Source organism: Notolepis coatsorum (genome assembly GCF_963971535.1).
Source record: "Notolepis coatsorum genome assembly, chromosome: 2".
Classification (NCBI taxonomy): domain Eukaryota; kingdom Metazoa; phylum Chordata; class Actinopteri; order Aulopiformes; family Paralepididae; genus Notolepis; species Notolepis coatsorum.
The window spans coordinates 188252430-188278098 of NC_140166.1; the positions used below are offsets into that span (position 1 = coordinate 188252430).

At 41.7% G+C, this 25669-nt stretch overlaps 1 protein-coding gene across 2 annotated transcripts in view; it reads left to right on the plus strand.

The window, feature by feature from the left end:
- Positions 1-1537: 1537 nt before the first annotated feature.
- dot1l (DOT1-like histone H3K79 methyltransferase) overlaps positions 1538-25669 on the plus strand; it is a 138904-nt gene continuing 114772 nt past the window's right edge. For both annotated transcript variants that reach the window (XM_084337981.1, XM_084337982.1), the window contains exon 1: positions 1538-1897. In XM_084337981.1, the coding sequence (XP_084194107.1) occupies positions 1817-1897 (81 nt within the window). In that variant the 5' untranslated portion in view covers positions 1538-1816. The remainder of the gene's footprint in view (positions 1898-25669) is intronic.

Consider the following 25669-nt stretch of genomic DNA (forward strand, 5'->3'; position numbering starts at 1 on the left):
ATACCCGGCAACCTGGTCCCCAAGCAGGAATCGAACCTAGGACCTTCTAGTTGTGAAGCAACAGTGTTAACCACTACAACACCGTGCCACATATAAAGACTATGAGTTGGCCGAGCATGACATAAGAGCAAAATGGCCACCGTGTGAATATGGTCAATAGCACAGGTGATCCTGATATCAGAGGTTTTAGTGGTGGTATACTAGTTTTTACAGTTTGGCTCAGCACCAAGGAACGGAGGATGTGCGTTATTTATAATTTTTTTGAAGTGGTTGGAGGCCCATACTGATACAATAACACACTATGTTTAACTTGTACACAGTCCTTTCCACTGTGCGACTGTTTATATTACCCGTCCCAGCTTGCCACCACACAAATAACCTACAAGACAGATAGTGTTGAAAATGACTGTTTTAGTGGTCAAGTTCAAGTACAGTAGCAACCTTGTGTGCAAGGGCTTCAACACGGGGGGGACTCTGTTATGTGCTGTGCTTGATTTGATCACCTGCAGGGAGAGTCCATACAATGGCACCAGTCAGCGAAATGTTTTACTTTTAAAAATGTATTGGAATGAGCAGATTACCATTTTTTTTGCTGGACCCAAAGTGCTAGTATTCTCTCCCCTCATTGACTGTGTAACTGAGTAAGCATTTTGAGCACAGCAGGAACCATTCCACAGCAGCTAGATGTAGCAGATGGGTTCCTACAGTATGGTGACCCATCACTCAGGTATGGCCAGACATGTTTGAATAATTTGACATTGGCCATAACTCCCACACTGTATGTCCAATTGACAAAATGTAATTTCATATATATTTATTTTATTTTATTATAGCCTATTGTTGTTATTATTTTTTTTACATTCTGTCCATGCTCTTCTATTTATTGTGTAGTCAATTTCCCTTGAGCATAGTAAATAATCTACACTGCAAAATATTACTACTTATCCTCTAACACAATACTGTGATGTCACAGTATGATGTCATAATCAAACATTCTAGAACATTTGTGATGTGACGTCACAGTATGATGTCATAATCAAACATTCTAGAACATTTGTGATGTCACAGTATGATGTCATAATCAAACATTCTAGAATATTTGTGTATCTATAATATATATTCAACAATCAAGTCAAGTCAAGATTCTCTCAGAAGTGTTCATTCTGCATCTTGAAACAGTGCTGAGCAGTACTGAACAGATAGACTAAACAACATGGCATGCAATATTTTTTTTTAACTAATCACCTGCAGAAAATCAAGCCAAAAATTAAGATTGTTACCTTTTTTGTTATTGACACGCACACCACAAACACATGCACTGAGAGAAGTGGGATTAAGTAAACAAACCATAGAAGTGTTTTCTCTAGATTATAGAATTTCTGAAAACGACATAATGACAGACATCCTTGATTTCCATGATCAGTTGTGTCCTCTCTAATTCACATTTAGTTGTCTTTGATCATCAGAGTCCTCTGACGTCTGTGTCCCTGGTTGGTAGTGGCCACCCCGGCCATATTTATTCACGCCGGGCAAGATGGCGGAGATACACAAGTCTGTCAGTCTCTGGTGATACGGCCGAGGTGTTATTGCCAGTCGACATGAACAGACATTTTTTATCTATATATTAAATTCACACGGACACATTTATACTGTATATATTTACTGCATGACGAGCGTCGACGTCTGTTTGTTTTTTTGCGTTTCACGGATTTTCTTTCATACAAAATGTTCACGTTGTAGCTCGTTCGCTAACCGACCAGCTAGCTAACAGCTAGCCAGCTTAGCTATCATCATTGCGGGCCGCCGTAAGTGGAGAATGGGAGAGAAGCTCGAACTCAAGCTTAAATCGCCGGTTGGATCCGAACCCGCAGGCTACCCGTGGCCATTACCTGTATATGTAAGTACTTGGTTTGTTAGCTAACTGGGCACGAGGTGGAAGTTTGCTTGTCTTTTACCTTTTGTTAGCTACTAGCCCCTTGCTGCTAACAGTAGCTAGCCAAAGACCCATGGCAGGCATGCATGGCCAAGCAGGTCACACGGGTCGGGTGGGTGACAGACCGAGTGTCTCTCTGCCACGACACATTTCTGGCTTAACGGATATATAAATGTATATATTGGCCAGGCAACTAGCGAAGTTGACTGTTCAGATATGTTGGTGGTCGTGGTGCAACAGTGAATACCACGATCTTGCAAGGTTTTGTCGTTGCAACGTTAGCTATTGTTTACCTTCAGTGTGTGCAGACAAATTGCATTGGAATGGTTTTGATTACGTTACGTTTGTGGTGGGTAACGTTAGCAATTCCCATTGCATTCCAACTGAACCAAGGGGTAATAACCATCTGTGCCAAACCTGAAAAGAATAATGATTTATGTTGTATTCTAAACTAGAGTACACCCAAGTTTGGGGGTATTTTTGACAACATAGTCGACTATTTTACAGACCAGGCACTACTAGAGAATGTTAGAGCCCCTCTCAGCCTGACTTAAACTAGATTTTAAACTTGTTCATGTATACGTTTTGTTTCAAGATTACACTGTGCTTCTAGTGAATCCTTGGCTTGTGTGTAGACAAATCATTAGATGCACTGTACAAAGTGTACATAACGTCATAACCTTACTTGACTCACAGACGTGCCCCTTTTGACTTGGTCTCAACTACCAACTGACATGCTCTGGAAAGACATGGCATGATGGCAGTGTTCAGAGGTTATCAGCAGGACGATGGTATGTCTTGTAGAAGTGACAGTTAGCCTATCAGGGATTTAGGTTTTTAAGTAGTGAAGTTTGAGTTTCTGGAGGCATTTGGATTTCATGATAATAACTTGTTTTGCTGAATGAAACCGGATTGAGTCTTGGCAGAGCTGCATTCCATTGGTTCCCCCCTCATGTCTTTACATACTTGTGACTGCAGCAGGCTGGTTGTTTTGGGATAGATTTATCTATTCATCCAGCGAATCCCTGCTTGGTTCATGGAGAAAAAAAGTTCTAAAGCAGTTGCAGTCGTGCATATTTTGCAATTGCTTTGGCTGTGTTTGTGTACATACCATTGGGACTATGACGTGAATCATATATACATTATACTACTCTGCATATCTTTATTAGTAGATGACTGTAACCCACTCATCAAAGGCAACACAACAGGAAGCAGTTGTGAAAGGTCTGTTTTTTTTGGGTGGCTTAAGGTTAGTTTCGGCTGTGTCTCATTTATAGTAACTGTGGTGAGATGGTCATAGCTAAGACTGGGATTTTCATAATGGCTGAGCAAGGTTTTCTGGCTAACGCCTTCCCAGTTCCCACTAATTAGTTCACTGTGTTGCTCTATCAGATGATCATAAAATGAAACTTTCTCAGCTATAACTGAGTCAATATTGCTACCGTAGATGCAGTCAACCTTCCCTCACTTGGCTGTGGCAGACTGACTGACCCCTCCCTTAGGCCAGGCCAGATACAAGATAAGAAGACTTGTGTTGTTGGGGTCCTCCCATCACTCATTTAGCATTTCCTTGTGGTCTGTACTCTGTAGGGATAAGCACAAGCGTAAGCATGTTAGGAATTTAACATACTGGGAAGACTTGAGTGTTTATATAGGGAGTAGACTTCAAGGTCTTTGAGTTGAATTAGAAACAGCTGACAAGTCTTGTTTTGGAAAAGGCATGCATGTGGAGTTGTGTGATATAGGCTAGCCTGCTTATTCATGTGGAGATCTCCTCCTGTTTAAGAGAAGACAGTCCAGACTTCCACTCCTCTACTCTTCCTGTCCATATGGTTAACTCTACAGGGACGGAAAGTCACAGAGGATATTGGAGTTCCAGTTCAAACGGATCCTTCTGCACATAGCAACTGTTTAGTAGGCCTGTATCTGTTTGTTTTCAGTTATATTTTAATAATTACTAGTACTACCATAATAATAATAATACATGTTTGGGAATGTAATGCTTTTCTAGGATTCAAATTAGCTTACAAGGGGCCGGGGGCGATTGATAGTCTCTTACTAGATCTGCTTGTATGCCTACTACCTGGCCCCCTCCAACACATTCCAGTATTCTACTTCACTCCTGCAGAGCAGGCAGATTGCTTATCTCACCCACAGAGCTTGAGCACACTGTTGTCTATAGTATACACACAGCAAGATCATTGTTTCAAGTTTCTTTATTAGTTGTCATAGTAAAATAGAGAATACTTTTCCATGAAATGCTTTTTTCTGTATGAGCTCCTGTGGGAGTGTGCTAGATAAAAAGTATGAAATAGAAAGTCAAAAGTATGTAAACAAAAAGTGTTCAGTCAATGTATACAATACAGAGTAAAAAAAATAGTAACAGTGAGTTACAGTACAATACAGTATACAGACAGTACAATGCAGAAATGGGATGAGGTACAACTTAGGGTAAGGTGCAATGAGGTATGAATTGTAGTGCAAATCTCTACCAATAAATATAAAGTGTCTAAAGTGGGTGTTACAGTGCGTGTTTATTTAAAGTGAGTGTGTACGGGCTGTCTTGGGGCCCTTTCTCACTCACCTATTCGGTTCCATTTCGTTCTAGTCCATTCCGAGATCTGATGCGAACTCCCCCCCCCCTCTCCCCCCTCTAGTTTGCGTACACACTGCAGTCTTGTTTCGTTCCGGGTTCTGTTTACGGTTTGCCTTTTGAGCGTTTACGCTTGCCGTAGGTGATGATGTCACGTTCGAAAATGTAAACACAGGAAGTGTTAACATGGCGCTGGAGACTGAATGCTGATATAAAATGAATAAATAAGCAATAAATATGAAGTTATATTTGAACCTCTGTTGTCAAGCCTTGTCAATATAACCCACCCCATTTTATCACGAATGGATGGTGTTGTAGAGTTCGCTTTTGAGCGTTTCCCAGGGCTAACGCTAAGCTAACGGTTAACGCTAGTTAGCTTAGCCTAGTCTAGGGCTGGGCGATATGGCCTAAATATGATATCACGATATTTTCTGACCTTTCGGCGATACACGATACACATCACAATGTTTTTCTTTTTTACCCCAAACAATTCATTATGAGGCTTACCAAGACAGTATTTGAGTTTGCAAGCTAACATTAAAGACAAAATAAAATACCCATGCATTTAGCATTTTTATATTATATATTAGATTTAGATTATTAGATTATATATTGCATATATTTAGCAATGAGATATTATATGATTTAGATATGAAATATGATGAATTGAAAATGGGGGACCCTGATGTAAACAAGACTAAAGTCTTTCTCTGGTCTGCATCCCCTTAACAATTGTATGTATTGAGCTGTACTGTACCCATTCTGCAATATGTTAATAAAGTTTTAAATCAATCAATCAATCAATCAATCAATAGCATTTTAGCATTTTTATGAAACTACTGTATACATGTATGTCTCTAAATGTTTTGATGAATTGAAAATGGAGGACCCTTATGTAAAAAAGCCGAAAGTCTTTTTCTGGTCTTCATCCTCCTGTACTGTATTGTACCCATTCTGCAACCTTTTAATAAAGTTTTCATTCATTAATTCTGACTGAAACATAATAATTTTGATTGACAGTCGAGTCTGCCAATTACGTCACAGCGCTTGCACCCGCCCTGCTGTTCTTAGCACCAATCGGCAAGCGCTATATTCGTTTTTGACTTCCTGAATGTCCTGTGTGCTGAACAACAACAAAGCTACTAACGTTAGCTCCCCGCGGCCGTCGAGTAGGAGACCAGTGCTCCACAGGATGACTAAATGAGGCATAATGATTTTACTACAACGAATGTTATAATAAAAGCATTTCCATACATCTGTCTGATTGAAAACTTTATTAACAGACCGCGGAATGGGCATATCTCAGCACGGGCTGAGATATGAACGAGTAACGTGTGGACAGATTGACGCGACACAATCCTCTTGGGCAAAACATCACGATATCCACGATACGTTGAAAAAGTGTATCGTTAATGAATTGTACCCGATATTTATATAATATCGTCATATCGCCCAGCCCTAGCCTAGTCTAGTATAGCCTGTAGCACTTTCTTTTCAGCAAAGAACGTGCAATAAACAAAACGGATACATTCACTGCAGGGTTCGAAATTAACGGGGGCTTGGGGCATAATGCCCTTGAAAATGGATAAAATGCCCTCGAAAATCAGTTAAGGGGGGCACTTAATGCCCCCGACAGTTTACTAATTATATATATATATTTATCCGGTAATGGAGCGTCTGTGTATCGTATACGGTTCAGATGACGCGCAAATAAAAAAAATCATTTGGCGGAGCCGGTGTTCTGCACTGGCTGCAGCAGCAGCCAGGTGCTAGTCAGTTTGTGTAAAAATGGCACGCACAATATAAATCAATCTTCATTACGACTTTAAAAACATAGCCATTAACATTACATAGGCCTACACACATCTTGCCATAGCGTTAGCAGTTTGTACAATGTTTGTAGCTGTTAGCTAGCTAGCCCTTCACAACAACAGCTAACACCGTAGCTACTAGCTACTGTAGCAGAGGAGGAAATGGGAGTCTGAGAGGCGGGGTGTTTAAAGACAATGATAGGCGTTTATTCAACATCCAAGAAGGCTAACATACAACTGTGTTTTACTAACTCCAACCGGGACTATTGCCGCTTTCGCGCTGCTTGTTGACGTTATGAACTGCTCCTAACGTGACCGGAGCTGAAGGTGGCGGTGCCACACGCTAAAATGTCCGTGGGGACCCGGCGCCAACCCATAGATAGTTCCAACTCACCGAATTACGTAATCCACCACAGTTGCACTCAATATTTAAATAATGTTAGTCTAAATATATGTAGACAGAAACACAATAATTTCAAGCAGAAAACGAATCTTTCCATTAAGAACTGACAAGCAGGGAATTTAAACATGGTTGACATTGTTTTTGTGTGTTTATATTAATTAAAGAAAGGAAAGTCTAGTGCTGGCTGAGCATATTGTTTGTTTGCACTAAATTAATACTTTGACAAATGTAGCCTATATTTTTCAGTCAGTTCGGTCTTTGTGTGCCAAACATTATTTAAGGCTGTAAACACTGTAAACCTTTTATTTTATTTTTAATAAATGAGAAACATGTTTAGATTTGAGTGTTATAGAAAAAGAAAGCAATACGCTTGGACCAGCACTCACAGATTTTGGTATATTTAATGGCAGCCTGAAACAAACATGTTTCGGAACGATTATGTTCCGAAACATGTTTGTTTCAGGCTGCCATTAAATATACCAAAATCTGTGAGTGCTGGTCCAAGCGTATTGCTTTCTTTTTCTATTATACTCGACAGGATTTCAGCACCCAGTGTTATAATTTGTGAGCGCAGTCTATCTTGACTTTTAGATTTGAGTGTTACATTTTTTTTAATAAAAATTAACGTATATCGAACTGAAAACCGTGACCCCAAATTCGTGATATGAACCAAACCGTCCATTTTGTGAACCGTCCCACCCCTACCGTTTATCATAAAAATTCAGTGCCCCCGAAATACAAAAAAAAGCCCCCGAAAATCAATTAAGGGGGGCAAAAAAAGCCCTTGAAAAAAAATGTTAATTTCTAACCCTGATTCACTGTGTGTTCTGCCTGTCATTTGTTGATGAAACAAAACTAACATCAACACAAGTGACCACCAAGAGCGGATAGTTTAGTCTCAAAAAAGATCGGTGACTTTTGTTAGCTACATTGTTAGCTGCGTGCTAACGTGAATGGAAGATGCCATTATAACAGTATAGCATTGTGGCTAGAAGCTAACGTTAGCTCACGCTAGTTAGCCAGCACCAAACTGATGATATCGGGAGCCATCAGTAGCTAGATAACATTAGAGACAACACCGTGTGTATTAAACAACGGTGAATAGATGACTGGGCCATTTGTTTAATGCTTGTTAAGATTGAAAGAGGAGCTCTGAGCTAGCAGGGTCCGTCTGATAGCTAACGTTAGCCAGCTGCTCATGCAATCGCCGAATCGGTAATGCTAGTGAATGGATGTAAACTTTATTTAACATATTGCATATGGGTACAATACAATACGGCTCAATACAAACAATTGTTAAGGCAATGCAGACTGTTGTAGCTTGGACTGGGGTCCTTATAACAATAACTTCATGTTTTCATCCACTTGTTTTTGGTTGAGGTCTGAACTCTCAAATTGCCCATAAATATCGTTTTTGTGGGTATTCTCCAGTTGTTGCTGTGTGTGGTGTTATCTGCCCAAAATTCAAGCAAGCATGACAGTAACGACGTTGTGTGTCATGCCCCCCGCACCCGCACGGCGTGATTCCGAGACCACCTAATCCAACTGATCCCGTTCAGCGGGGGGGTGAAACGAATCGGCGCCGTTTCGCATCGCAAAAGGGGTGAGTGAGAACACTTCCCCCCCCCCGTTCTCGGGAGCAGTGATTCAATCTCCAAACGTGAGTGAGAAAGGGCCCTGAAATACTTCGAAGCTTCGTTCGATGGGCATGGGATTCGAATATGAAAATAAAATTTTATTATGCTAAAAAAAGATGTATGAATATATTTTTACATTTTTTATTATTTTTGCAAAATCAACTCTGCCTCTCTTTGTTAACCCTTTAATCGCCAAGGACGACTTAACACGTCATTCTCCGCCATGCGTAATCTGCCAATGACGTCGTACAGCGTCTTTGAGATCAATATTTAAAAAATCTGTCATGGCAATCATATTTCACCCACGGAGACTTGAGATCTCCTGTAGATCTCCTCTTGACTCCAACGGTTCAAGACCGCCATCTGGTGGCCGATCGGCGAATCGCCAAAAACGGAAGTGACCCGACGGAAGTGGTACTCACCCATATTTCGTCCGGGCACTCGCTATCGTTAGCGGGACTCCATCTTGATACACTGGACATCGATCGGTTGCAAATAACTCGATAAACAACATGATTTGGACGCATATAGTATTATACAACCTGGAAATGGATCGCATATATCAACATCCCATAATAGCGATCTTTCTGCTCCACGCTGATCACCCAACGGTAAGAGGAGACTGGGGTGAGTTTCAGCGTGATTGATTATTATTATCCGTATAATCTGCTCTGATATATATATCGCCCATACTACATGAATCATTTAACATCGGCCATGGACTTATAACCCCCCCTCCGGTCACCAGCAGATGATGAGGCATGACGTGTAGGACCTTGTACAATTGAAATTTTTAATCTGACGTCAATCGGTATTGAACTACATTTGATGATCTAATATTATGTATTTGTGGCTATAACTCACGTTCTATGGAATGCTGCAGAAAACGATAAAAACATATTTATACTTTACTTTAGACCATATTTTAGTATGAATGTGTGAATGAAAAAGTAGAACGTTGCTACATCCTAAACGATATACTTGATGTTGAATGGGCCATAGTAATGTCAATTTAGCAATACAATTTAAAAAGTTATAGCCCTGCAAAGAAGGGGAACATCTCCATAGACAAATAGAGCTGGCAGAGGACGGTATAAGATCAGAATAATCCCTGGCAGATAAAGGGTTAATTACAACAAGCAATGCTGTTTGTTATTTAAGATGAGGTCGGACTCGGCACTGACAGATTTGTGTTCATTGTGCTGCTTTTATAAAGCCTCAAATGACTGCTTACAATATTTCATGAAAGCAAAGTGTTTAGTTTGTCTAAGATTTAAAAAGGTTTAAACTTTACAGCACTGACAAAGTTGAACAAAGTGCTGTACAAGTCCCACAACATAGGTCACCGATGGACAGATAATGTTGATATTTAAACATAAATACATAAAACATTTATTGATGTTCATCATGCAACATAAAACAATTGTAGGAACGGTTTGGGAGAGGAAGTGGTTTTAGCTTGCGTGTTGTCGTGAGTTCCAAAACATTTTACTTAAACTTTAAAGCTCAATATATAAAAACGTGGCAGTGAACAGGAGGTCTATTTGTATTAAAAACAATAGATTGTTTTTCATTTAAATGTCTGGAAGAGCTCAAAAATAAAAACGTCAATTGATATTTCCATAGCCTTTTTTTAGTTGATCTAAATGTGACTGATTGTGTTAAATGGGCACATTATTAATATCGTCTCATATCGATTGCAGGCACCGGAATCGAATCGTATCGTGGCAGACTGTGATATCGGAAAATATCGTATCGTTGTCCAAAGAATTGATATCGTATCGTATCGTGATGAAACTGGTGATTCCCACCCCTACTGTGCAGGCGTCCCCAACCGACCTGTAGGAGTCGCTGTGCACAACGTCCAGATTACCACCCATCGACTTCCACCCACTAACTCTGCCAATTGAGTTAGTATGGCGGCTGGCCCAAGCCGGAGGCAACGCCGACAGCCGGAGTCGAACCCGGTGTCTCTTGCGTTGGTGACAAGCGCAATGTCCGCTGCGCCTCCCAGCCGCCTACGTGCCGGCATTGTTCAACTGAGATCGGGTATGTCGCTGGCAGTACGTCGAACTTTATCACGCATTTGAAACGGCATCGCCCGAATGTGAATATCACTGGTACAAGGAAGAAACAGACCCTAGTGCAAACCCAGCTCCCCGTGGCATTCAAGCAGCATCTCTCTATTAACACATTGAGTGCCAATGACGAGAAATCTCGTTATTTAATCGTTATTTCTTTTATTAGCAATATCCATTAATTTTTTATCCATCCAGCCTCACGTTATCATTGGGACTGGCTCCGAGCTCGGAAAGGGCAAATACCGCCCCCTATCGTCTCCCGGATGGTATTGCACCCATTGGATTGGAGTCAATGGAAATGCATGAGAAAAAAAAACTCCGGATTCCACATTTTACTTCTGAGCCATGCAACCTGAGACTATTGCATTCATTGAGGCAACCAAAAGCAGTGTGGATTATCTGTTTCGAGGTCTAACGTTGGATCAATAAACGCGATCGATATTTGGAATGGCTAGTGATGCACCGATGTGAAAATTGTGGCCGATACCGATATTAATATTGCTGTTCTGGCCGATACCGATATTTACCGATGTCGATATCTCTGTATAGAAAACACTTTGATAATCAAATAAAAAGCTATTTTCCAAAACGGATTTTTATTTGTTTACTTTTGTAATTTATTTTCAGAAATGACTGATATTTTTTAACTATTTAATAGATTAAAAGATTTAAAAAAAACAATAATAATAAGAATTTTAATATCGGCCTATATCTGCCCTATCTTGATATCGGACCGATACCGATGTGTAAAAAAAACTGCCATATCGGCCGATATTATATCGGCAGCCGATATAGTTTCAAGTTTCAAGTTTCTTTAATAGTTGTCATACAGAAGTACAGAATACTTTCATACAAAATGCTTCTTACTGTTACGCTCCAGAGACTGTGCTAGACAAGATAGTATCAAATAACATAGTATAGCATGTAATTTAGAAGAAGAAAATGAGGTCACAGTGTTCGGTATAGACATATGTACAATGTTCTGAGTTACCATATAATATACAATACTATGCAGTGTACTAATGTACAGTACTATATAGTGCAAAGCAGAAATGGGATGAGGTACAATTTAGGTACAATTTACAGTAAGGTGTACGTGTTGTAGTGCAATCCTTCATCAATAAATATAAAGTGTGGGGAGTGGGTGCTACAGTGTGTTTGTTTAAAGTGGGTGTGTGCTATAAAGTGTGTGGAGTGGGTGCTACAGTGTGTTTGTTTAAAGTGAGTGTGTGCGTGTGGATGTGTGTGCTATGTGCGTTTGGTGGTTGTTGTGTAGTGTTCATTGTTCGTTTAGCAGCCTGATGGCCTGGGGATAGAAGCTTCTTCTGAGTCTTTCTGTGCTCGCCTTGAGACTCCGGTATCGCTTGCCTGACCGCAGCAGTTCAAAGAGGCAGTTGTTCGGGTGACTGGAGTCTTTAATGATTCTCTTAGCCTTGCCCTTGCAACGCTTGTTGTAAATGTTCTGGAGGGTGGGGAGCCCCCCTCCAATTGTGCGTTCGGCTGAACGTGTCACTCTTTGTAGTCTGCTTCCGTCTTGTGCAGTGCTATTCCCAAACCAGGAGGTGATGTTGCCGGTCAAGATGCTCTCTATTGTACATGAGTAAAAGTTCTTAAGGATCTTCTGACTGACTTGGAACTTCCTTAGGCGCCTGAGGAAGTAGAGGCGTTGTCGTGCCTTCTTCACAACACTGTCAATGTGTGTGGTCCATGTCAAGTCCTCGGATATGTAGGCTCTGAGGTACTTAAAGCTGTTGACTCTCTCAACCGGTGCCCCGTCGATGCTGAGGGGGCTGTAGTCCTTGACCCCCGACCTCCTGAAGTCCACAATCATCTCCTTTGTTTTGCTGACGTTCAGGGAGAGGCTGTTTTCCTGGCACCATCCCGCCAGGACCTTGACCTCTTCCAGGTAGGCCCTCTCGTCGTTGGCAGAGATCAGGCCCACCACCACTGTGTCGTCAGCAAATTTGATGATTGTATTGCTACTCCGCTGAGCCACACAGTCGTGTGTGTACAGGGAGTAGAGGAGGGGACTCAGAACACAGCCCTGGGGGGCCCCTATGTTGAGGGTGATGGATGAGGAGGTGCAGTTGCCTGCTCTCACCACCTGGGGTCTGCCAGTCAGGAAGTCCAAGACCCACTGGCAGAGGTCATAGTTCAAGCCCAGGTCCCTGAGCTTGGTTATGAGTATGGAGGGGACTATGGTATTGAATGCCGAGCTGTAGTCGATGAATAGCATTCTCACATAGTTCCCCTGCCTCTTGTCCAGGTGTGATGCTGCTGTGTGCAGCACATGGGCTATGCTATGGCGTCCTCCGTGGACCTGTTGGGGCGGTATGCAAATTGCAGGGGGTCCATGTTGATGGGGAGGGAGGAGCAGATGTAGCCCTTTACTAGCTTCTCAAAGCACTTCATGGCTATGGAGGTGAGAGCTACAGGGCGGTAGTCGTTGAGGCAAGCAGGCTTGGATTTTTTGGGTACAGGGATAATAGTGGACTTCTTCAGGCAGGTGGGGATGACAGCCTGTTCTAAGGACAGGTTAAATATGTCAGTGAATACTGGGGCCAGTTGGTCGGCACAGACTTTTAGGACGCGGCCGGGGATGCCGTCCGGACCTGCTGCCTTCCTGATATTCACTTTTTTAAAGGTCCGCCTCACCTCATGCTCTGTTACCCTGAACACTGCGCCTCCATCAGCAGCCGACCCCCCCCCCCCCCCCCCCCCCCCCATTGCCGTGGCTTGTGAGCCACGGCATCACTAGGAATCACATCGTGCATCACTAGGAATGGCGATCAGGAATTGGATTAATCTTTTTGCAGAACATCTCATGTGAGGTAAGGACTAGGGATGGGTACCGTTACATTTGAACCGGTACCGGTACCTGTGAATCGATACCGGTACCCAACGGTACCTTTTTTCGGTACTTTAGTCTCAAGAAATTTTATTTACCTACATCAGTCATAAAAAAAAATCCAAACTTCAAATAACTACAATTTCGACAGTTTTCGGCTTGTCATTGCTCCGACTGCTTTGTTGTTGAATCAAGTCAAATCCTAGGTAAGCATATATTGTGCGTGTGAACGTTGACATGAAAAGAAAAGGGGGAAGAAAAAAAAAAAAAAAAAATTTGGTATCTCACTTGATTCGATACTCGGTAGTACCGACGTGTTTCGGTTCGGTACCTCAAAAGTACCGAATTCGGTACCCATCCCTAGTAAGGACTTTATTTACCAGTCTTGGGGTAAGATGTTTTTTTCACAACGTGTGTGTCAGGGTTTCCGTTAGAAAAAATTGTTGCCGGCCTCAGTGTCCGGTAGATTTCAATCTACCGGTCAAATGAGAGAAATTCCGGTCAGAGTTTATTGAGCTTAAAAACAATTGATAGGCAAAAGAAGACAACAAAACAAAAGAATGACATCATCAAGGCATGTAGATTTATAATATTTTTACTTAAAACTAGGCTACTTTTGCGTATAAAGCCATTATATTCCAAATAAAATAAGTGCCGAGACTCCATGCTGCTGCCGACTTTAAATCAAATAGGTGTCTGTGGGCAGTCGCCCGACAATAATAAACAGCAGTCTGTTATAATCACATTTTTATGAGCTAACGAATTCCGTTATATTGGACATTTGTATTAATTATATCAAGCGAATAAACTGAGAAATTTGGCAGAGAGAGACAGCAACATTATCGTGGGTTTGCGTGACGACTCTCTCTCTCTCCACCTCCCAACGACTTATTTGCGAGTGTATGTCGATGCAGAGCAGCAGATTCAGCTGTTATTGGCTCTTTTCTGGCTCTATCTGGGAACCGCACAGCAGCGCCCCCCACCCAACATTGAATTGCCAATGGCTGAATTGGAGTACTGCAATGGCCGCTGTAATGGCCGCTGCTGCTCCGGCTCTGCAGCTACACATGCACTCGCAAAACCCAGCACTAAGCTCTCGCTGACAACATTATTATACCTGCTTGGTGAAGCAACGATGAAACAAATGTAATGATTGTTTCGTTCATCGCATAGGCTATTTAATTTTAGCCTATTTTAATACAATTCAAATAATCAAATTGTGCTTAGACTCGGGGAATTATTTTCACCGGACATTAAGACCGGAGAGATTAAATATGTCGGACTTCAACAGATTTTGCCGGTCAAATACCGGTAATTACCGGCTAACGGAAACGCTGGTGTGTGTATGTGTGTGCGTGTATGACGTTAGCGCTGACCAGGTCATGGATAATTGATTTTTCAGCCCGCTTCTCTAGCGTGCATAAGTACACGTATATTATCGATAATCTAGCGTTTATTTGAAAACGATTCATAAATAGGCCAAAAAATTACAACGTGTTTTGTGTATTCCAGTAAATGGCTATTTTCGTGGATTTTTCTGGAATCACTAGAAATCTTCAAAACTATACTATACTCTTATTCCAAACGGTATAAAACGGAAATGTACTGATGAAAAAACAATCCTTTCGTACATGTTGACAGTCTGCAAGCAAGTCATTGATAAGCAATGGGCGTATTAGACAGTCATAATTTAAGATATAGTTTATGCGTTCGCAAATGTGCTCGCCCTCTCATTGACTAGAGTGGTGGCATCCAAGCGATAAATAGGGCACCCCCTGCTGGCACCCAATGTGTTCATTCAAACCGGGCCAAAGCATTAACATATCTGCGACCATACTCCGTTGTCGAGAACACGGGGTTTAGCACATGTTAAAAGTAATCACGTAGTTCCCTCTCGTCCGTATTTCAGCCAGCAAGTCATACCAGCTCTGTATAAACAAGCACACACTACAGTTGTCCACGACTTATCCAAGGCATCTGCTATCGCTCTCACTACCGAGTACCGATGGGTGGATATCCTGAGCTACCGAGAGCTACTTAACAGTAACGTCACACTACGTCACCTAGGGCTGGGCGATATGGCCTCTAAATGATATCGCAATATTTTTTGGCCATATCGCGATACACGATATATATCGCGATATTTTGACATTTCCTCTAAATCACTTAAAAATGCTTGATTTAACCCTTTGATGCATAGTCACGCCAATATGATGATTATAATAAGTCCCTGCAACATATGTTTGCATTATTAAACCATGAAGATGCTTTAAAAAATAATGTAATGAAAATGTACTAAGAGTAGTCTACTGACACTAATAAAAAAAATTATTTACATCCAAGACAATTTATATAAAAACTCTTGGGTGCCTAAGACTTTTACACAGTACTGTGTTTTCTATCCACTTTAGCCAAACACACATATATATGTATATATATACACACCCTACTGTGAGAAAATAATAATCACACACAAAGGTATAATGGCTTATAGCAGACTTAATGATTTTAGAATATTTCAGATAATGAAATTAAATGTTTATATCATCAACTATCCAGTTAGTATTTATACTGTCTGTAACGTTTGGCTACTTTAAATCATTGAATGTAGAGATTGAGCGAGAGAGAGAGAGGGGGCGAGAATGAACAAGAGCCAGCCCCCCCCCCCCGGGTCTTGTTCTAGGTTCGCGTTTTGATCGTCTAAGCTGCCGTAGGTGATGACGTCACACTTGAATGTAAACAGGAAGAGATGGAGATGGAGACACACGGAGATGGAAATTGAATGATATACAGAAACGAATAACCAATAAATATGAAGTTATGTTTAAACTTCTGTTGTCAAGCGTTGTCAATATAACCCACCCCCTTTCCTCACGAATGGAACTAGTCTTGTGGAGTCCGCTTTGACCGTTCTTCCATGGTTAGCAGCTATCGCTAGTTAGCTTAGCATAATCCTAATGGATACCTTGGTTAGCAGCTACCGTTAGCTCATTGCTCGTGTCAATTAAATTACATGTTATTAAAGGTCCGCGCTGGTCTGTCTAATGAAATTACAACCGCAACATTATATCGCACTGTACAGCCCTGACTACACTAACGTTAGCCTATAGCTCCGCCGTCCCTGCTACACTCGGGACCAATACACTAACGTTAGCCTATAGCTCCGCCGTCCCTTCTCGAGGAAAGCACTGCGAGTGTCTCTTGGCCGCGGGCGGCGCCATATAAACTAAATACTCGATGTTCGCGATATAGTACAGTACTACATCTCGGGTAGAACAATCGGGTAGTATACTCGATATATCGCCCACCCCTAACGTCACCCCCGAGTGGAAAATGGAAAGCCACGTTCTGCAAACTTCCCCCCCCACTGTACCGGAATGAACCGAGAACCGTGACTTCCAAACAGAGGTACGTACCGGACCGTGGTTTTTGTGTACCGTAATACACCCCTAATGGCAGTACAGAGAGACTCAGAAGGAGCTTCTATCCCCAGGCCATCAGGATGCTCAACGACAATTAGGGATGCACCGATATGAAAATTTGCCACCGATACCGATAGTTCAACTAACACAATCGGCCGATACCGATATTTGTGGCAAAATATCTTTTTTAAATATTTTTTAAATATTTATTTTTTTTGTAATATTTTTTTTTTGTAATTTTTTTTTTTTTTTATGAAACTACTGTATATTTGTCTTACAAATTGTGCTCACCGATATGAACATAGGCCTCTTTACTTACTTAAAAAAAGGAAACATCAAGAAATAGCACTATCTCTCTCCCAGTATGTTCTGCAGGGCTGCAGCTAGATACTAGTTCTCCCAGCATGGTCTACCTGCTGGGCTGCAGCGAGATACTATTGTCTCAACCAATGACATTTTGATTGACAGTCGATTCTGCCAATTACATCACACACTGCTTGCACCCGCCTCTGCTGTTACCACCAAGGCCTAACAAAAATAATAGTTGGTTTCAGGTTGCCGACCGACCCTGCCGATTTAGGTGCGACCCAATATATTTTATGAGTTTTTAAAAAAAAATATATTAAAAAAAAAAAAAAAAAAAAAAAAAAAATCCGATTTTTTTTTTTTTTTTTTTTTTTTTTTTAGAATAAAGTTTCATAGAAATCTTAGTCAAACATTTAGTATTATGGATATTAAACATGCTGGCAGAGTACATGCATCCATGTTGTTGTGAACATTTTAATTAAATAAAGAAATTCCCTATCCATAGTCGCCATGGGAAAGAATAAAATAAAAAAATAAAATAAAATAAATTCCCTACCTACCCATGGCCAAACTGACAACCAACCTGAAACCAACTATTATTTTTGTTAGGCCCAATCGGCAAGCGTGTTGCATTTTTTACTTCTGCTTTTGTCCGCCATTGATTTTGACGACAGAGGTTTTCTAGAACAACGCGGCGCGTCGCGCGTCAGACGTTTAGCTTTTAGCTCCGCAGGATGACTTAAATGAGGCATAATGATTTTACTGCAACTAATGTTATAATAAAACAAAGCCTTTCTATACATGTGTCTGATTGAAAACGTTATTAACAGATTGCAGAATGGGTAAAACTCAGGGCTCTGTGAGCAACGGAAGGAACTGAGCTAGTATGAACGCTTGCTACGTTCGGGTAAATAATATGCTGATGTTATAAACGTGTAACACAATGCCTTGTTAATCATAAGTAGTAACTTTGATGCAGTAGCTTGTGTGTGTGTGTGTGGGGGGGACTGCCCGGACTGGGGACGGCGTTGTGCAGGTCGCGAGTGAACTTTTTTTGTCTCGACGCTACACAAATTGATGGATATTTATCGGCTACTGCCATCGGCACATTTGAGCTTCCGATTGCAGTCAACAAGGCACTTATCGGCCGATACCGATACCCGACCGATACATGGGTGCACCCCTAATGACAATGACACTATGCAACAAAACATCAACTACACTCACACAGCACACACGTACAGGGCTGACCTAGGGCTGGGCGATATAACGATAACGATAAATATCGCGATATATTTTAATAATCGATATCGAATATCGAAATAAAAAAAAAATCGAAAAATCGTTTTTTTTTTTTTTTTTTACCTGCAACAGGGCAGTTTTAAAACCAGAGACAGTGGACAGACTTGTCTTTCTTGCCTGCAACTTAAAGTAATGGCTTTGCTTGTCCAAATGACAATACTGACCAAATTCAGATTTCTTTTTCTCTTGTCCATTTATTTTGTTTGCTTTCTAATTTAAAATACATTTTGAAACCGTCTGTACACAGTAGGCTATGTGTGCTAGCAGAACTAGACTCCAGTCACGAGTCACAGTGCACATGTGCGGTGGTTTGTCCACCAAAAAAGCGCCAAAAGATCGAAAATAAACTAGCAGAGCCAGAACTGTTCAACTCCTCTGGAGCCACAGCCAGCAGAGAAGCCGGTTTACTTTAGCTTTTAAACCAGCTGCAGCCTGAGAACTGGAGTGTGAGGGGATGTAACACTAAAGATGGCGGCAATGACAAAGAATTGCTGCAAAATAAACATACATCTGTTGTTAAAAAAAAAAGATGTTTTTTTTTTTTTAATTTTTTTTATACTTATAACAATTCGATAATTATCGATATCGAGAAATAAAATAAAATTATCATATCGTTATCGCGATATGATTTTTTTCCATATCGCCCAGCCCTAGTCCATCCTCAGTAAATAATATCAATATAATAATACTCCTGACTTCATTTGGTCTTTTCAAACGCGCGCGCGCGCACACACACACACACACACACACACACACAGAATGCCCCCGCTCCCCTCCTCCTTCCCCTCCCCTCTCTCTCTCTCTCTCCTGTTCGCTCACGGTTAGCTTAAGCAGCTAACCTAACGTTAATTTAGATCTGCCCACGCGATGTGGGCATAAAGGAATGGCGACGATGCAAAGCATGTTTAGTTGCATTTGACCCGCTGCGGGGGGAAAACTGCACAGACTTATATCGCAAAATAGACGCTCTGACTGTAGCCCTGCTCTGCTGTACAGAGCTACACAGAGTTTGACAATACTGGTCGCGGGGCGGATATGACGTCGCCGTCGCCGGATTTTCAAAATAAAAGTCGCAATATGAATCGATCTTTTTACGTTGCATCGATCCTATTTGATTATTGATAATGGATTGATATATCGATCTGGATCGATGTATCGTCCCACCCCTACTGCACAGCAGAGACAGGAAATGGCGGGGGTAGTGTGAGCCTCCCACTCCCACACGTTACACCTCGCCAATGAGAGTCCGCACTGGAGGGCGGCTAGGTGGTGCAGTGGGCAAGGCGCTCACCACCAATGCAGGAGACGCTGGGGTCGAGCCCAGCTCCGCATTGCTATCAGCTTGGCTGGTCGTTCATACTAATACAATTGGCAGTATTAGGGGGTGGGAAGCTGATGGGTGGGGATCGGACGTTGTGGACAGCGACTCCTACAGGTCGGTTGGTGCGCCTGCGCAGCAGAATCAGGAAGCGACGGGGGCGGCGTGCCCTCCAAACGCAGACCCCCGACGCTGAGAGATTGCGCTGTGCAGGTGAAAAGATGCGACTGCTGCTTCCTCGAGTACCGGAGGGGACACGTGATGTAAAGGCTTAGTCCACATTGCAGCCGGCTTGTGGGAGGCATGGCCTAACAACGTTTGAGACAGGGGAGGGTAGAATTGGACGATACGAAATTGGGATGGGAGAAAAATAGAAAATGGGAGAAAAAGTAGATAAAAAAAAAAAGAGTCCGCACTGGCGGGTGAAAAGATGTGACAAGCTGCCTCCTCGTGTATCGGAGGGGACACGTGATGCAAGGCTTCTATCCTCCCTACAACCGGCCAGTGGGGGGCATATGCGAGCAACGTTCAAGACAGGGGAGGGGAGAATTGGCACTGTGGAATTGGGATGGGAGAAAAATAGAAAAAGAGGGGGAAAAAAAAAGAACAATGCCGGCACGTAGCTTTAGTGCCATCCACCCGTCTTTGTACATTGCTGTAATTAACTGGGAATCCGAAATGATCCAAAACGGGAGACTTGAATGTAGGGATGCCCCGATCGATCGGCCACCGATCGTTATCAGCCGATAATCAGTATAAATATGCGATCGGTGAATTCCGATAATGAGTCATATTCGCCGATCGCGGAAACCGATCAAGCGGAGATCTCACTCGCTGTCTGTCTCAGACACACAGGACCTGCAAACTGCCGCTCCTCCCTTGCCCCGCCCGCACCCGTGTAAAGTTTGAGGACTGAGAGGAGGCTCCTCTGCTCGAGTCTATAGTGCCTTCGACCGTGAGCTAACATTAGCTACCTAGCTATCGTTACTGTTTAAACAAAATTACCCAGTCAACTATTCACTTTTAGTAGGCATTGTCTAACGGTATCTAACCGTCTACGTCTAGCTACTGATAGCTCCTGATATCAACAAATGCTCCAGCAAGTCTAGTAGTGCATGTTGATACCTCCGTTAGCTCACGTTAGTTCACTGTTCAAAACGAAATGTCCCATTGAACTTTGATGTTTGTACATCGCCATCTGTTGCTTTGGCATTGTACTACATGTATATTACATCAGTGTTAAACCACTGTGTTAAACCCATTTTAAAACCCACTCCGTCGCTCACGTCAAAACTAGAGATGTTCCGATACCATTTTTCCCTTTCCGATCCGATTCCGTATCGGCCGATACCGATATTTATCCGATACCAGTGCATAAAAAAAAATTATATAAATTATACTTTTTTTTTTTTTCAGATACTGTTATACTGTTTTTTAGTAATAACTAGAACGTATAGTATTTATTCAACAACAGGTGATTGTATAGATTTGTATTAGTATCATTAATCAATGAGTATGGGCTGCAGCACTGCAGATATACCCTACTCCAATGATCCACACGGACATTAAACGGTGTTGCACTCGCTACTCAGTGGCTCTGCAGATATACCCTATTCAGTCTGTAAGCTAGTGGCAGATAGAACGTTCATGTTGTGATTTTTGATGCAAAATAAATATTCAACATTCTCTTTTGAAACTCCGCCTCAGACTCTTATCCTTTGGCACTTGCTGTACTTTGCTTGCAGGTCTGCAGCCATTATTGCTGGATTATGTGAATAGCACCAACTTTAGACACGGTAACATTATCAAGCTAAGCTAACTGACCTAGCTCGTCTTCCCGCATTGACATTAAGATAACGTTAGTAATAGTCAGCTAACGCTAGTCCGTAGCTACTTAACTTAAATACAATTCACCGTGGGTGCATTATTGTTGATAGACGGTCACGGACAGTGTTAGGTCCTGGAGAAAGGACAGGCGATCATCTGATTTGATGTAACGTTAAAAGCGGATGTTGTTCCAACTAGCTATCTTTCCAGCTAATGCTATCATAACACCAGCCAAACGCATCCCGATTCCCGTCCGAGCTCCCCGTCACACCGCACTGTCGGGGACAATGGAATTTAAGAAAGTGTATCTGCTGTTAAAATGACACAGCATCACACTTTAAAACATGTTCATTTTATAATCCTCACTCTCCGCAGGACTCGGCAGGAGATAAATTACATCATGGGATCGGAGGCTAGAATTTACGTGTACTCGCCGATACCGATACCAGCATTTTAGGCAGTATCGGCGGCATTTCCGATACCAGTATCGGTATCGGAACAACTCTAGTCAAAACCACCCGCTCCTCACTCCGCTCATGCTCCGATCCGCTCACATGCTCTGGCCTCCGTTATACATTATTTGTTCCGTATGACTCGTTTCATATCCGTGTGTCTCGAATGTGCGTGCTGATTTGTTTAGGTTGGTAACACGGGTCGCTATGGAATTTAGGTTAGAGGTTGAAGAAAGTGCACTTTTAGATTGAAAGAACGGCCCTAATGTCAACGTGTTTCAATATCAGTGAATGTTCATGCATTTTTAAGAAGGGCTACTTCCACAAAAAAACAAAGAACTCACCAAAACATCTCAGTAGCACCTTATCTAAATGTTCTATTTCATATATGGAGATTCATATTTATTTATGTATTGCATGCATTTCTACATTTTATTTCCTATTTTGTTTATTCATCCCAGTATCTTTCTTTCTTATGTGTGGAATTCTACAAGGCATTTACATTCACATTTACATTTAGTCATTTAGCTGACGCTTTTATCCAAAGCGACTTACAAGTTCTGTACGACAGGTCATCAGGAAGGATACAACTCTATCAGCTGAGTAACAATATTCATCAAAGTGTTGCTTGTTACAGTGTAGGTTAGTTTATTAGGACAAGTGCATGACAGTAAGGTTAGTTAGGGTTAGATTTTTTTATTTTATTTTTAAAATTTTATTTCAGATAATTGTTGAAGAAGTGCGTCTTTAGTCGACGGCGAAAGATTGGATGGGATTCGGCTGTCCTAACTGGGGTGGGTAGTTCATTCCACCATTGTGGGGCAAGGACTGAGAATAGGCGTGTAGGTGGTGTATATGTGTTTGAGGATGATATCCTTCAAACAGACAATAGTGATGATATAATTTGGGCAGTGCTGAGCTGGGTTACTTTCCTCCAGTGTATTTGTCCCCCGGCCCCACCCAACGGCCCCATGCACACACACACACACACACACCGAAGTAAAAATAAAATAAAAAATTTGAAAAAAAGATTTTTTGAAAAAAAAAAATTATTAATTATTTTTTCTTTTTTTTAAACTTCGATTTTTTTTAATGTTCGGAGCTTGTGCCATCGAACGAAGCTTCGAAGTATTTAAGACAGCCCTAAACACCACTATACCGGTACATACATGCATAGTCATATTGGCTGAGGATCATGCAGTTGGCAAGCAATTTCATAGTTTCCAGTGATAAGAACCTTTTTTCTGTGCAAAAATTTCACCCTTGTGTTAACTTTTTTTGATCACCTTCAGGGCCATTGTTTTCCCTGAGTGTTTGGTCGAGGTCTGCACCTAGGTATTTAACACAGTCTCTAGACTCGACACTGAAGCCATTACAGCTGATCTCAAGTCGGGAACATTCCTTTAATTTATGTTTTGAGCTGAATAGAATTGACTCAGTTTTTCCAAGGTGAATCGATAATCTGTTGTCAACTAACCATTTGTGAAGGCTTTCCAGCTCCCTACTGAGACCGGCTTGTATTTCTGCCGTGTCGTCTCCAGACACCAGAAGTGCTGAGTCGTCAGCATACAGTAGGAGTCTGCAGGATACTGCAGACACCATGTCATTAACATATAGTGAAAAGAGCAATGGAGCAAGGATACTGCCTTGCGGCACCCCACATGTTATTTCATTATATGAAGATGCGACACCATTTATGTTCACAACCTGGGTCCTCCCAGTCAAGTACGACCTGAACCATCTCACCGACCCATCGTCCATCCCACAGGCTTTGAGCTTCTCAAGCAGGATCTGATGGTCAACAGTATCAAACGCTTTCTGCAGGTCAATCAACCATGCCAGTTCGTTTGCCACAGTCCATCTGGGTTTGAATATGGTCAGTGAGATCAATCAGGCAAGCATCCGTAGAATACCCAGGGCGAAAGGCAGACTGGAATTGATAAAGGAGATCTGTCTGTTTAAGAAAATCTGATATTTGATTAAATATGACCTTCTCAAGAACTTTGGAGATGACGCTGAGAATAGAAACTGGACGATAGTTTCCCTCGTTTGTCCTATCTCCTTTTTTGTGTAGTGGAACCACTCTGGCACATTTTAAGTCGTCGGGTACAATACCCTGTTTCAGTGATGGGTTGATGATATGTGTTAGAGGTTCACTAATTTGGTTTGCTCCGTCTTTGATAAACCTCACTGGTAAGTAGGGATGGGTATCGTTAGGATTTTATCGATACTACTACTCTTATCGATACTGCTTAACGGTTCGGTACTTTATCGATACTCTTATCGGTTCTTTTTGGTTCTTTTTTTGCAAGAAAAAAAGACAATTAATTAAGAACAGAATCAACATTGCTTTATTATTTATAAATACAACTTTATAAATAAGTATTATAAATAAATATAATTTCTTCAGCAACAGCAGCAGCAATGTTCTTTTATATAACTTTATAAATAAATATAATAAATGAATATAATTTCTTCAGCAACAGCAGCAACAATGTTTTAAATGTGTCTGACTCTGAATTATAGACTTTTTATAATAAACAACAAATGCAAAAGGCTAACAGAACTGTGACACTCGTTCACCCTATCCTCTGTCATCCTTCCTCTAGCTGCTAGGGTGAAAGGACTTTGGGTGGTGGAGGGAGGTAGAGGGAAGATGTGTGGTGGCCCTGGGCTCACTGGCCTGGGACACATTGGTGGCTGACGCCTCAGCTTGACGATCTATAAAAAGTTTAGATTGTAGTATTTGTAGCTAAACAATTATTTTGTTTATTAGCCTATTTGTAATAATTCGTTATTAGCCTAGGAAACTCCGTATCTTGGCTTACCGGCGGCAGTGGACGTGGATGCAGATGGAACACTGCGCGCAAGGCAGTCGAATACGCGCATTTCTGCACACTAATATCATGTTTTGCCAACAGATGTTTTGATAAATTGCTCGTATTGCCACCCTTACTGGCAAATGTTTTGTTGCACTTGTGGCAACGTGCGTTGTATATCCATACTTTCTTTAGAACGCTTCGCTCTATCCGCCATCACGAGTCACGGTGCATGCAGACTCAGAGCTGTCTGTGTCTGTGTGCAGTGCGCTTCAGCACGGAGAACTTTCATTAAGGAGTACCCGTATGTAGCACTACTAGCGAGCGACTCGCGAGGAGTGTGTGTAATAATGACTCGCTGTGGCTCGCTTCTCGTGCAGAGACAGAGAGAGGATAGATCGTTTGCAACTTTTAAATAATAATAATAATAATAATAATAATAATAATTTCTCTAGAGTATCGATAGCAGTACCGAGGACGTCGGAGCTTATAAATACTCCGGTATTTTCTAATATAGTACCGGTTCCCGTTTAAAACCGGGGTCCGGGGGGCATCCCTACTGGTAAGCCATCTATTCCAGTAGCTTTATCCTTGCCTAGGGTATTGATCGTTTTTTCTACCAGGGCCATGTCCACTGGTTGTAATTTGAAGGAATCCTGTGCAACCGTATCTGAATAATAATTAAATACATAACTACTACAAAACTGTCCAGTGGGTTCGGGTAACTTCTTCACAAGTGTTGATGCCACTGTAGTGAAAAAATCATTGCATTTTTGGGCCACCCTTGCACTGTCAAAGCAAATTTCATTATCAATATCCAACCCAATCTTTGAAGAAGCTGAACAATTGTTTCTAATGGGAGCCCCCAGATTTTTTTTAGAGTTTGCCAAAGTTCTTTGGGGGAGTTTTTCACTTCT